We start from the raw sequence: 12128 nt of genomic DNA, 5'->3' as shown, positions 1-12128 counted from the left end.
CCCCCTCCCAGGCCTGCGCAGCAGGGCGCCCCGATAAACCCACGGGGCCCCGCTGCTACTTTTGGGGCCAGGCCAAGCACCCCAGCCAGCGCTGCCCGGCCCGCGCTGCAACCTAGCCATTACGCGACTGTTTGCCAGTCCAAGGTAGTCGCTGCGGTCCCAAGTAGCGACTGCGGGTCCCCCCCGCGCTCCTCATGCGACCCGCGCGGCCCGCAGACCTCGCTGCCCCCATCCCCCACCGCCACGAGTGATCACCGGGCGCCGCCATTTTGGGCCCCCGACTCCACGTGCGATCCCAGGGCGCCGCCATTGTGTTCACCCCCCACCATGTACGGCCGACGGGCGCCGCCATCTTGGATCAGTACCAAGGACCCCGCAAGTGACCACTCGCTGCCGGATGACGACTCGGAGTTCCTGCCACGACTCGCCTCAGTAACGTTGGATCAGTCACGGCCCAGCAAACTTTCGACGGCGACCACGCAGATTTTCCTCAACGGTCACGAGACAAGCTGCCTGTTGGACTCCGGGAGCACGGAAAGTTTTGTCCACCCCGCCATGGTAAGACGCTGCGCACTTCCCGTTCATCCGGTTAAACAAAGAATCGCTCTGGCCTCCGGTTCACACTCGGTCCAAATCACAGGGTGCTGCATAGCGGACCTCACGGTCCAGGGGAGGGTGTTTAAAAATGATAAACTCTTCGTCCTTCCCCACCTCTGCACGGCAGCACTCCTGGGGTTAGATTTCCAGTGCAACCTCCAGAGCTTAACTTTCAAACTCGATGGCCCTATGCCCCGCCTTACTGTCTGCAACCTCGCGTCCCTCAAGGTCGATCCCCCATCCTTGTTTGCAAACCTCACCCCGGATTTCAAACCCGTCGCCACCAGGAGCAGACGGTACAGTGCCCAGGACCGGACTTTCATCAGGTCCGAAGTCCAAAGGCTTCTGAAGGAGGGGGTTATCGAGGCTAGCAACAGCCACTGGCGAGCACAAGTGCTGGTGGTTAAGACCGGGGAGAAAAATCGGATGGTCATAGACTACAGTCAGACCATCAACCGATTTACGCAGCTGGACGCGTATCCTCTCCCACATATCTCCGACCTGGTTAACAGGATCGTGCAGTACAAGGTTTTTTCCACGGTGGACCTTAAGTCCGCCTACCACCAGCTCCCCATCCGCACGAGTGACCCAAAGTACACTGCGTTCGAAGCAGATGGGCGACTCTACCACTTTTTAAGGGTTCCTTTCGGTGTCACGAATGGGGTTTCGGTCTTCCAAAGGGAGATGGACCGAATGGTCGACCGACACGGTTTACGGGCAACCTTCCCATATCTCGACAATGTCACCATCTGCGGCCATGACCAGTAGGACCACGATGCCAACCTCCGCAAATTCCTCCATACCGCAAAACTCCTTAACCTGACCTACAATAAGGATAAGTGCGTGTTTAGCACCGACCGTCTAGCCATCTTCGGCTACGTAGTGCATAACGGAGTGATAGGCCCCGACCCCGAATGCATGCGCCCCCTGATGGAGCTCCCCCTCCCCCACTCCCCCAAAGCCCTCAAGCGCTGTTTGGGCTTCTTTTCATATTATGCACAATGGGTCCCCAATTACGCAGACAAAGCCCATCCCCTCATCCAGTCCACCACGTTCCCCGTGTCGATGGAGGCCCACCAGGGCTTTAGCCGCATCAAAGCAGACATTGCAACGGTCACGATGCGCGCTATCGATGAGTCCCTCCCCTTTCAGGTCGAGAGCGACACATCCGATGTTGCTCTGGCGGCCACCCTCAACCAAGCGGGCAGACCCGGGGCCTTCTCACGGACCCTCCACGCTTCTGAAATCCGACATTCCTCAGTCGAGAAGGAAGCACAGGCCATAGTTGAAGCTGTGCGACATTGGAGGCACTATCTGGCCGGCAGGAGGTTTACCCTCCTCACAGACCAACGGTCAGTAGCTTTCATGTTCGATAATGCACAGAGGGGCAAGATAAAGAACGATACAATCTTGCGGTGGAGGATTGAGTTGTCCACGTACAACTACGACATCTTGTATCGTCCTGGGAAGCTAAACGAGCCTCCCGATGCCCTGTCCTGCGGCACCTGTGCCAATGCACAAGTGGACCGCCTCCGAACCCTCCACGCGGAACTCTGCCACCCGGGGGTCACCCGCTTTTTCCATTTCATAAAGACCCGCAACCTGCCCTATTCCATCGAGGAGGTCAGGACTTTCACTAGGGACTGCCACATCTGCGCGGAGTGCAAGCCGCACTTCAACCGTCCTGAACGAGCACACCTGATAAAGGCTTCCCGCCCCTTTGAACGTCTCCGCATGGACTTCAAGGGTCACCTCCCCTCCAACAACCGCAACACGTATTTCCTCAACGTGATTGACGAGTACTCCCGCTTCACGTTTGCCATCTCCTGCCCCGACATGACCACAACTACCATCATCAAAGCCCTGCATACCATCTTCTCCCTGTTCGGTTACCCCGCATACATTCATGTGATCGGGGGTCCTCCTTTATGAGCGACGAGCTGCGTCAATTCCTGCTCAGCAGGGGCATCGCCTCCAGCAGGACGACCAGTTACAACCCCCGGGGTAACGGACAGGTCGAGAGGGAGAACTGTACGGTCTGGAAGACCGTCCTGCTAGCCCTACGGTCCAGAAATCTCCTAGTCTCCCACTTGCAAGAGGTCCTCCCAGACGCCCTCCACTCCATTCGGTCACTTCTCTGTACCGCCACTAACCAAACGCCTCACGAACGTCTTCTTGTTTTTCCCAGGAAGTCTTCCTCAGGGACCCCGCTCCCGACCTGGCAGGCTACCCCCGGGCCCATTCTGCTCTGGAAACACATGCGAGTGCACAAGTCGGACCCGTTGGTCGAAAGAGTCCAGCTACTCCACGCGAACCCGCAGTACGCCTATGTGGAGTATCCCGATGGCCGACAGGACTCGGTCTCCCTCCGGGACCTGGCACCCGCCGGATCTCGGCCACACCCCCCAGCACCAGCCACCCCCCCCCCCCCCGATACCCACTGCCCCCATCAATGACGCACCCACAGCTCAGCGGACAGGGACCCCCTCCCCCGGCTAACTCCAACTAGGGGTACGGTGGTGTCTAGCACGAGAGGACATAGCTTTAAATTGAGGGGAGATAGATATAGGACAGATGTCAGAGGTAGGTTCTTTACTCAGAGAGTAGTAAGGGCGTGGAATGCCCTGCCTGCAACAGTAGTGGACTCGCCAACACTAAACGCATTCAAATGGTCATTGGATAGGCATATGGACGATAAGGGAATATTGTAGATGGGCTTTAGAAGGGTTTCACAGGTCGGCGCAATATCGAGGGCCGAAGGGCCTGTACTGCACTGTAATGCTCTATGTTCTATGTTCCCTAAATTTCTGAACCTGTGTGGAGGCTTCAGGGACTAGTTCATATGCACCTAAGATGGATTTTTTAAGCTCCTCAGACGTCCCAGATACCCCCTCTGGTAGTGATGCAAACACTTCACTAGCTCTACCTACCAACTTTGTTTGAATCAGTAATACCCACATGTCCTGTGGCCATTTCATTTGTTTAGCTGTCTTCTCAAATGAAATAAAAAAGGCTTCTACCTCCTTCTCATCAAACCTTGGCAATGCTTGGACATATTTAAATAGATCCCCACCAAGTCTTCTATTATGATGCTCTTTCTCTTTATCCTCATCACTATCCTCCAACTATACGTTTCCCTTTATATCTGCCAATTTTAACTGACTGTCATGTTTCATGGCCATTTTCTGAAGCTCAACTCTCTCTCTTTTCCCTTTCCTCCCTTTCTTTATTTGTTTCTTTCTTCTCTCTCCTTTTCTTTTCCCTTATCTGTATCTCCTTTCTCTCTCTTTTTCTTTCATTTCGTATTCAAGCTGCTTTAATTCTTTCTCATGTTCCAATTGTTTAATCTGTAACTGCATTTTTGCCAGTTCTAATGAGTCAAATTGTATCTCAGGCAAATTTAAATGCTCAGTTAGCGCCATAAGTACTTCTTCTTTTCGTCAGGTTATGTTAACTGCGATGTTTTTGCCAAATCTAAAAGCCTGTTTTTAGTCTCTGTTTGTAAGGTACTGCGTGTGAACTTATCCACGCCCAAAACGTCAAAGCCTCTGAAAGAGCCATCGTCCACAACACACTCCCTACTTAAACCGAAATACCATACCTGAAAAGCAACCACAATATGCTCACCCCTCAGTGTCTTTAAATTCACAAAGCCAACCCAATAGATAGACTTTTATCTGTCTCAAACCCCAGTTTCTTTTGGGCCAGGGTTTAGAAAACTCCAAAGTATATCATGGAGTTCACCTGACTCACAACTTTTAATAGATTTTGGTTATGGGGAACACAAGGGCCTACTTTACAGGTGTGATGCAACAGAGATCTAAAGTACTTTTAAAACAAAACCATGTTTATCTATGAATTCAGTTAACACTTTATAAACCCACAGTAAATATCTTAACAACTATCAACACCAATAATCCCCACAGATATTAAAATCTATGAGTAACCCTTCATAACTTGCCTAACAACATCCATAAGTTCAAAAGACCCTTTTTACAGAAAGACAGCAGATTTGAATTCTCTACAGAAACATGTATTACTTTGAAAACCTCAAATGAGCTGTCAACTGTCTGTAGCTTGTAGACAGAGATCATTACACAGCTGCTTGCTTTGTCTGCAGCTATCCAGCTCTGAAAACAAAACTAAAACACACTGTTGCTGCCTGCTCAAAAATGAAAGTGAAAGACAGCCAGCTCAGCTCCACTCCTACTCTGACATCACTGCAGCTATTTGATAAACACCCATTTCTTAAAAGTACATCCACTACAGCTATTTGATAAAGGCCCAGTTCTTAAATATACTCTCACATAACAATATTTGCTCATCTATTAGCCTGAATGAAAAAGGATTGTCTGTGAGCAAATTAAATGGAAATAAAATAAGCCATAAAAAGATAGTTATTAGCATGCAAAGCAACAGAGTAAATTAATTAATTTATTTGTCAGGTAGTTTCAGATACTCATACTTAAAATTTTCTGAAGAAGAATGGAAAATCTTGGGCGGGATTCTCCGACCCACCAGACCTGTTTTGTGGCACGGCACGTCCCCACCAGCAGCGGGATCCTCCATCCCAGCAGCCGGCCAATGGGGTTTCCCATTGTGGGCACCGCCACGTCATCGAGAAATCTGCGGGCGGTGATGCCCTGATCTTTTAAGCTGTTGCCTCATAACGGTGTTTGATGGTCATTTAATGTGAAGGTTCTTGAAATGCTTAGATGCTTTTTGTTTGTGTTCCAGCAACAGCAGTCTTACTGACCATTATTATCATCCTAATTCTGGGAGCACTAGCTGTAGGGGCATTTCTGAATTACAGACGGACAGGCTCAATCCTGCCACCTTTTCCGAAGCTTTCGAGGTAACAACTCTTTTATTGTTCTCTGTGAATTTACTAAAGCCAAGCAGGTTACATATGCAACATTAAGGATTTTGACCTCATGCAAGGGCATCATAGGAACATAGGAGCAGGACGAGGTCACTTTGCCCCAAGAACCCACTTCACTATTCAATTTGATCATGGCCGCTCTGGTTGTAGTTTCAACACCATTTTCCTGGTCGCCCCCCTCTGCCCTTGGGTCACGTGCCTCACACAAAGGGCAGGATAGTGGCACAGTGGTTAGCACTGCTGCCTCACAATGCCAGGGACCTGGGTTCAATTCCGGCCTCTGTGCGTGTGGAGTCTGTTCTCCCCGTGCCTGCGTGGGTTTCCTCCGGGTGCTCCGGTTTCCTCCCACAGTCCAAAGATGTGCAGTTTGGTGGATTGGCCATGCTAAATTGCCCCTTAATGCCCCGGGATGTGCAGGTTAGGTTCTGGGTTATGGGGATAGGGCGGGGTGGACGAGGGAGTGTAAATAAGTAAAATGCTCATTTGAAGGGTCGGTGCAGACGCAATGGGCCAAAAGCCCTCCTTCTGCACTGTAGGGATTCTATGATTCTATGAAATCTGTCGAATTCAGCTTCGAATAAATTTAATAATCAGCCTTCACTACGTTATGGGCAAGAGAGGTGCACACACCAATAATACTTTGGCAGAAAGAAAACCTCCTCGTCTCTATCTTAAAAGGGAACCTTCTTATGTCCCCCGGTTTTAGTATCCCTCACAAGAGGAAACATCCTCCGGGTATCCACCCTATCAAATCCCCTCAGAATCTTAGATATTTCTGTAAGATTACCTCTCATTCTTCTACACTCTAATGATTATAGGTCCAACCTGTTCAACCTTGCCATTGAATAGAAATTACTGAGTTAACTGAATGCATTCTAAGAATTCTTTATTCGGCAGCACGGTGGCTCAGTGAGTTAGCCCTGCTGCCTCACGGTGTCCGAGGTCCCAGGTTCGATCCCAGCTCTGGGTCACTGTCCGTGTGGAGTTTGCACATTCTCCCCGTGTCTGCGTGGGTTTCACCCCCACAACCCAAAGATGTGCAGGTTAGGTGGATGGGCCACTCTAAATTTCCCCTTAATTGGAAAACAACTAATTGGGTACTCTAAATTTATTTTTAAAAATACATAAATGCACTGGAACTGTCAAGAGAGCTGTCAAAAGGCACTGTCAAAAACTAATTTGGGCCTTGGGCAATGGCCCAAACTTCCATCCTTCCAGGAGTGAAAATTCAGGCTTTTATACCTTGTGAATAGCACAAGTAGTGCTTTACCTTTCAAGAAGAATTATTATGTTGTACAGTACTTGACATAAGTATGCCTCTGTTTTATTTTCTTGGATCCCAAAGGAGCAATATAAACTTGCAATAATCAAAAGAATATGTTCACTTCCAAATCACAATACTGCAAGGCAATGATTGATTTTCTTTTTTTCTGCCTAAAGTTTAAGCAGTCTTATCAAACCAAATGGAAATGGAGTGACATTTAGATCTGGAATGGATACCGGAGTAGACAGTGGAGCTTCTGCCATAGACATAGATTCTGCTATTGATGGAGCGATGCAGATGGTAAGATAACAGTATTCCAGGCCAGCATTCTCCAGCCGTTCGCTGGCAATGGAATTCTCTGCTCCCGCCGGCTGCACAACCCTGCCCATGGGTTTGCCAGTGGTATGGGATGGCTTCAACGAGAATTCCCATTTATAGTGGCAGGAGCAGAGAATCCTGTCGCCAACAAACGGCGTGCTACTTCCTCCAACTGGGAAACACATGTCTGGGGGATCGGAAAATCCAGCCCCATGTGTATTATTACAGATCCTGGTTGTAATTTTTATTGTAATATTCAGTGCTTCACATGTGTACTTTGCGCCTTTATTAAATGTGAATCGACTCTGTTTTTGCAACAGAATGAAAACTTTGTAATGGAAGCAGGAAAGCAACCAGTTACTTTTGAAAATCCGATGTTTGGGATGAAGGGGAATGTTTCCAGTGAACCTCCTGCAGTCCAGCAATCTGCGGTAATTATAAAAGAGGGCTATTGAAAAAATCAGCTCATCATATTGTAATTAACTGTGTGTGGAATAATTAGTTTGAATTATCTCCAGTTTGAATTATCTCCAGTTTGAATTATCTCCAGTTTGATTGCTGGCAATGTTTCTACCCTAAAACTTTAGCAGGCATTACTGTAATACAGAATTGCTAAATTTATTGTTACTGACATATATCTAAGAACATGCACTTGTTAACATTTCATACAAGATTTTATTTATAGTATAATAAATTTAGTGATTCAAGCTATCTAACATAGAATTTACAGTGCAGAAGGAGGCCATTTGGCCCTTCGAGTCTGCACCAACCCTTGGAAAGACCACCCCATTTAAGCCCACACTCCCAACCTATCCCCGTAACCCAGTAACCCCTCCTAACCTTTTTGGACACTAAGGGCAATTTAACATGGCCAATCTACCTAACCTGCTCATCTTTGGATTGTGGGAGGAAACCGGAGCACCCGGAGGAAACCCACGCAGACAGAGGGAGAACGTGCAGACTCCACACAGACAGTGACCCAAGCCGGGAATTGAACCTGGAACCCTAGAGCTGTGAAGCCACATTGCTAACCACTGCGCTACCGTGCTGCCCACTGCATTGAACTATACATTTTAGGAACCTAGAAAATAATAGAGGAAGAGGAGTAGGCCATTTAGTCCCTCAAACCTATTCTGTCGGTCAGTTAGATCATGGTTGGTCTGTGTACCTCTAACCTCATATATCACCTAATATGCTGACTTGATAATCTATCAATCTTGGTTTTGAAATGTTCAATAATATAATCATCTGAAATGGAATTATCCATTATTGTGCAGTGAACAAGTGAGATGAAAAGCTAATGGCCCATAGCTTCTGGGTGTTGTACCAAAGATGCATTGGGTGCCACCCCCCCAACACCGCCCCCCCCCCCCCCCCCCCCTCCCAACGCCTCCCGCCCCTCGGGAGGCCCAGCTAAGTATTACCCGGGAAGTTCAAATTGCCCAGTAATTGGAACCATCCAAAAGTATGATTTAAATCACAAACTTTGGTTCTGACTGTCTTACAGTGATAGTTATCCAGGAAAAGTTAGGAAATTTAAAACCACCTCCACTTTCAGAGTAACTATAGCACTGATATCCATGACCCCAATGGGACTCCCCCCAACTGACCACCCACCACTTGCCCCAATGAACACCCACCCACCTGACCACCTGTACCCCCTGAACACCTGACCCCCCACTCCTCACTCAGCCCTGACACCCTCCCCATCTCGGCAACCAACTCGCCTTGACCAAATCCCCCCCCCCCCCCATGACCGACCAACACCGAAACCCCCAACTGACCCGACTGACTGATCCCCATCAAGCCCCCACCATTGAGCACCCAACCCCCACACTCCCATTGACCAACTGATGCCCCCCAATTTAATACCCAACCCCCAGTGACCGTCCAATTGATCCACCCCTGACTGATACCACCCTCCCAACCAATCAACCCCTCCCAACCAATCCAATGGGCCCCTCTGAACAGCCCTCCTCCTAATGATCACCTGCCCCCCCCCCCCCCACTGACTGACTAACAGATACCCACCCTGACTAACACACCCGATGTCCCAACCGCACCCACCATCTGCCAATTCCACCCACCAACCTTAAAGAAGAGGGCATGGCTTTCTTACCTCCGACTTACCAACCTTTGACTGAAGGCCTCTGGAGCAGGCTGCACTATACACTTATTGCCTGGTTTGAGTCAGAAGGTCAGGTGAGCAAGGAGCAGCTGGAGTTCCAGGTAAGAAATTAGGAGCAGTGTGGAAAACCAACTCTGATTGTCATTGAAACTTCAGGCCCAAACTTTCTCCTATCCTAGTTCAAAAATTCCCTACCAGAGGAAATATTTTCTCTCTTTGATCTGATCAATTCCTTGAATAATTTTAAACATGTCAGTTAGATCACTCTTAAGTTTTCTATACTTTTCTATATGTTTAGTCTATGAAACCCGTCCTTCATAATTTGATGTATTACTCTGGTGAGTTTGCAGTGCACCCCTCCAAGGTCAATGTATCTTGAATACTCTGGAACTAAAAGCCATATTTCAGATGGGGTCTCAGAATCACAGAAAAATACAGTGCAGAAAAGGCCCTTCGGCCCATCAGGTCTGCACCACCGCATGAAACACACCTGATTTGCCAGTCCTATCCCATTTGCCAGCACTTGGCCCATAGCCTCGAATGTTAAGATGTGTCAAGTGCTCATCCAGATATTTTTTAAAGAATGTGCGGCAACTCGCTTCTACCACTCTCCCAGGCAATTCAAAGAACAAACAAAGAACAAAGGAAAGTACATCACAGGAACAGGCCCTTCGGCCCTCCAAGCCAGTGCCGACCATGGTGCCCGACTAAACTACAATCTTCGACACTTCCGGGGTCCGTATCCCTCTATTCCCAACCTATTCATGTATTTGTCAAGGTGCCCCGTAAATGTCACTATCATCCCTGCTTCCACCACCTCCTCCGGCAGTGAGTTCCAGGCACCCACCACCCTCTGTGTAAAAGACTTGCCTCGCACATCTACTCTAAACTTTGCCCCTCGCACCTTAAACCTATGCCCCCTAGTAATTGACCCCTCGACCCTGGGGGAAAGCCTCTGACTATCCACTCTGTCTATGCCCCTTATAATTTTGCAATGCATTGCAGACTGTCACACCCTCTGGTTAAAAAGGTTTCTCCTCAAATCCCCCTGAACTTCCTGCCCCTCACCTTGAACTTGCGTCCCCTTAACCGACCCGTCAACTAATGGGATCAGCTGTTCCCTATGCACCCTGTCCATGTCCCTCATAATCTTGTACACCTCGATCAGGTCGCCCCTCAGTCTTCTCTGCTCCAGCGAAAACAACCCAAGCCTATCCAACCTCTCTTCATAACTTAAATGTTCCATTCCAGGCACCATCCTGGTGAAATGCCTCTGCACCCGCTCCAGTGCAATCACATCCTTTCTATAATGTGGCAACCAGAACTGCACACAGTACTCCAGCTGTGGCCTCCACATGAGCTTTGCACTAATGTGGAATAACTTCCACCCCATTGTATTTTATTCTGCTCATTATCTGGTCAAACTAATGTGTGGAAGCCAGAGGCCTAGTTATCGGGTAGATTAACCCTGTTAAAAGAGTTCATAGACTTTACAGTGCAGAAGGAGGCCATTTGGCCCATCGAGTCTGCACCGGCCCTTGGAAAGTGCACGCCACTTAAACCCACGCCTCCACCCTATTCCAATAACCCAGTAACCCAACGACCTTTTTGGACACTAAGGGCAATATATCATGCCCAATCCACCTAACCTGCACATCTTTGGACTGGGAGGAAACCGGAACACCCGGAGGAAACCCATGCTGACACGGGGAGAATGTGCAGACTCCACACAGACAGGGGCTCACGCCGGGAATCGAATCTGAGACCCTGGAGCTGTGAAGCAACTGTGCTAACTACTTTTCTACCGTGCTGTCCTTGGAAAGAGCACGTCACTTAAGCCCACGTCTCCACCCTATCCCCGTGAGATATCAACTTTCAGTTCAAACTATTTAATAGGCTATACAATATTTAAACTCTCCAGTAAATGATACACTTAGATTCAATTTTGTTCTACTTTGAAGATAATACATTTGACTTTTTTGGTTTAGGATATCGTGGCAGTTGGTGGTGAAACGAATGGAAGCAGTTTTGACAATCCCATCTATACGTCCATGCCTCCTTTCGTGGACAAACCTATTTCAACTGGATCACAAATTCGGGTAAAAGCAATAGTGAATTTGAATGAACGGTTCTCTTTAATGCTGTAACTTTTTACTTTAGACATTTTTATTTTAGACATACATATGTGAGAAAAAGAGGTCACGCTTCTCTCTGGAACTCCAACTCTTAAGTTCTTAGAGCACTTCAATGCACTTTGAAATTCCTGCGCAGAATGGAGGCACTCAATCCTTTGTGCTTGTCCGAACGTTAACTCCATATTAAAGTATCCACTCTGCAATCTGATTTCCTGTTCTTTTCCCATAATACATATCGTCATCAACTGCTGTTTCCGACTTGGGCCCGAGACACCATTTTTGCTGCCTTCACCAATAATTTTTTTTTTTAGAACAGTACAGCACAGAACAGGCCCTTCGGCCCTCGATGTTGTGCCGAGCAATGATCACCCCACTCAAACCCATGTATCCACCCTATACCCATAACCCAACAACCCCCCCTTAACCTTACTTTTAGGACACAACGGGCAATTTAGCATGGCCAATCCACCTAACCCGCACATCTTTGGACTGTGGGAGGAAACCGGAGCACCCGGAGGAAACCCACACACACACGGGGAGGACGTGCAGACTCCGCACAGACAGTGACCCAGCCGGGAACCGAACCTGGGACCCTGGAGCTGTGAAGCATTTATGCTAACCACCATGCTACCGTGCTTCCCAAATAATGTGGGTGCTGTGGTATTATCATACAGGAAGGCAATGCAAGGGTTAATGAAATGTATATTGATAGCCACTAGAGGGAGCTAGTCCTATGAGCACATAAGGGAGGATGCTCAACCTTGTGGGATGGAAGGTTGGAGAAGATGGTAGCAGAAGGAGTGA

The 12128-nt window shown here is 48.4% G+C and overlaps 1 protein-coding gene across 4 annotated transcripts in view; it reads left to right on the top strand.

Moving 5' to 3' along the window:
- The window catches only part of lrp2a (low density lipoprotein receptor-related protein 2a), a 432071-nt gene that overhangs the window by 416018 nt on the left and 3925 nt on the right, over positions 1-12128 (top strand). For all 4 annotated transcript variants that reach the window (XM_038789773.1, XM_038789772.1, XM_038789771.1 and 1 more), the window contains 4 exons: positions 5335-5452; positions 6920-7043; positions 7382-7492; positions 11178-11288. In XM_038789773.1, the coding sequence (XP_038645701.1) occupies positions 5335-5452; positions 6920-7043; positions 7382-7492; positions 11178-11288 (464 nt within the window). The remainder of the gene's footprint in view (positions 1-5334; positions 5453-6919; positions 7044-7381; positions 7493-11177; positions 11289-12128) is intronic.

This window comes from Scyliorhinus canicula, chromosome 2 (genome assembly GCF_902713615.1).
Source record: "Scyliorhinus canicula chromosome 2, sScyCan1.1, whole genome shotgun sequence".
Lineage (NCBI taxonomy): Eukaryota > Metazoa > Chordata > Chondrichthyes > Carcharhiniformes > Scyliorhinidae > Scyliorhinus > Scyliorhinus canicula.
This window is presented reverse-complemented; position numbering and strand designations above follow the sequence as displayed.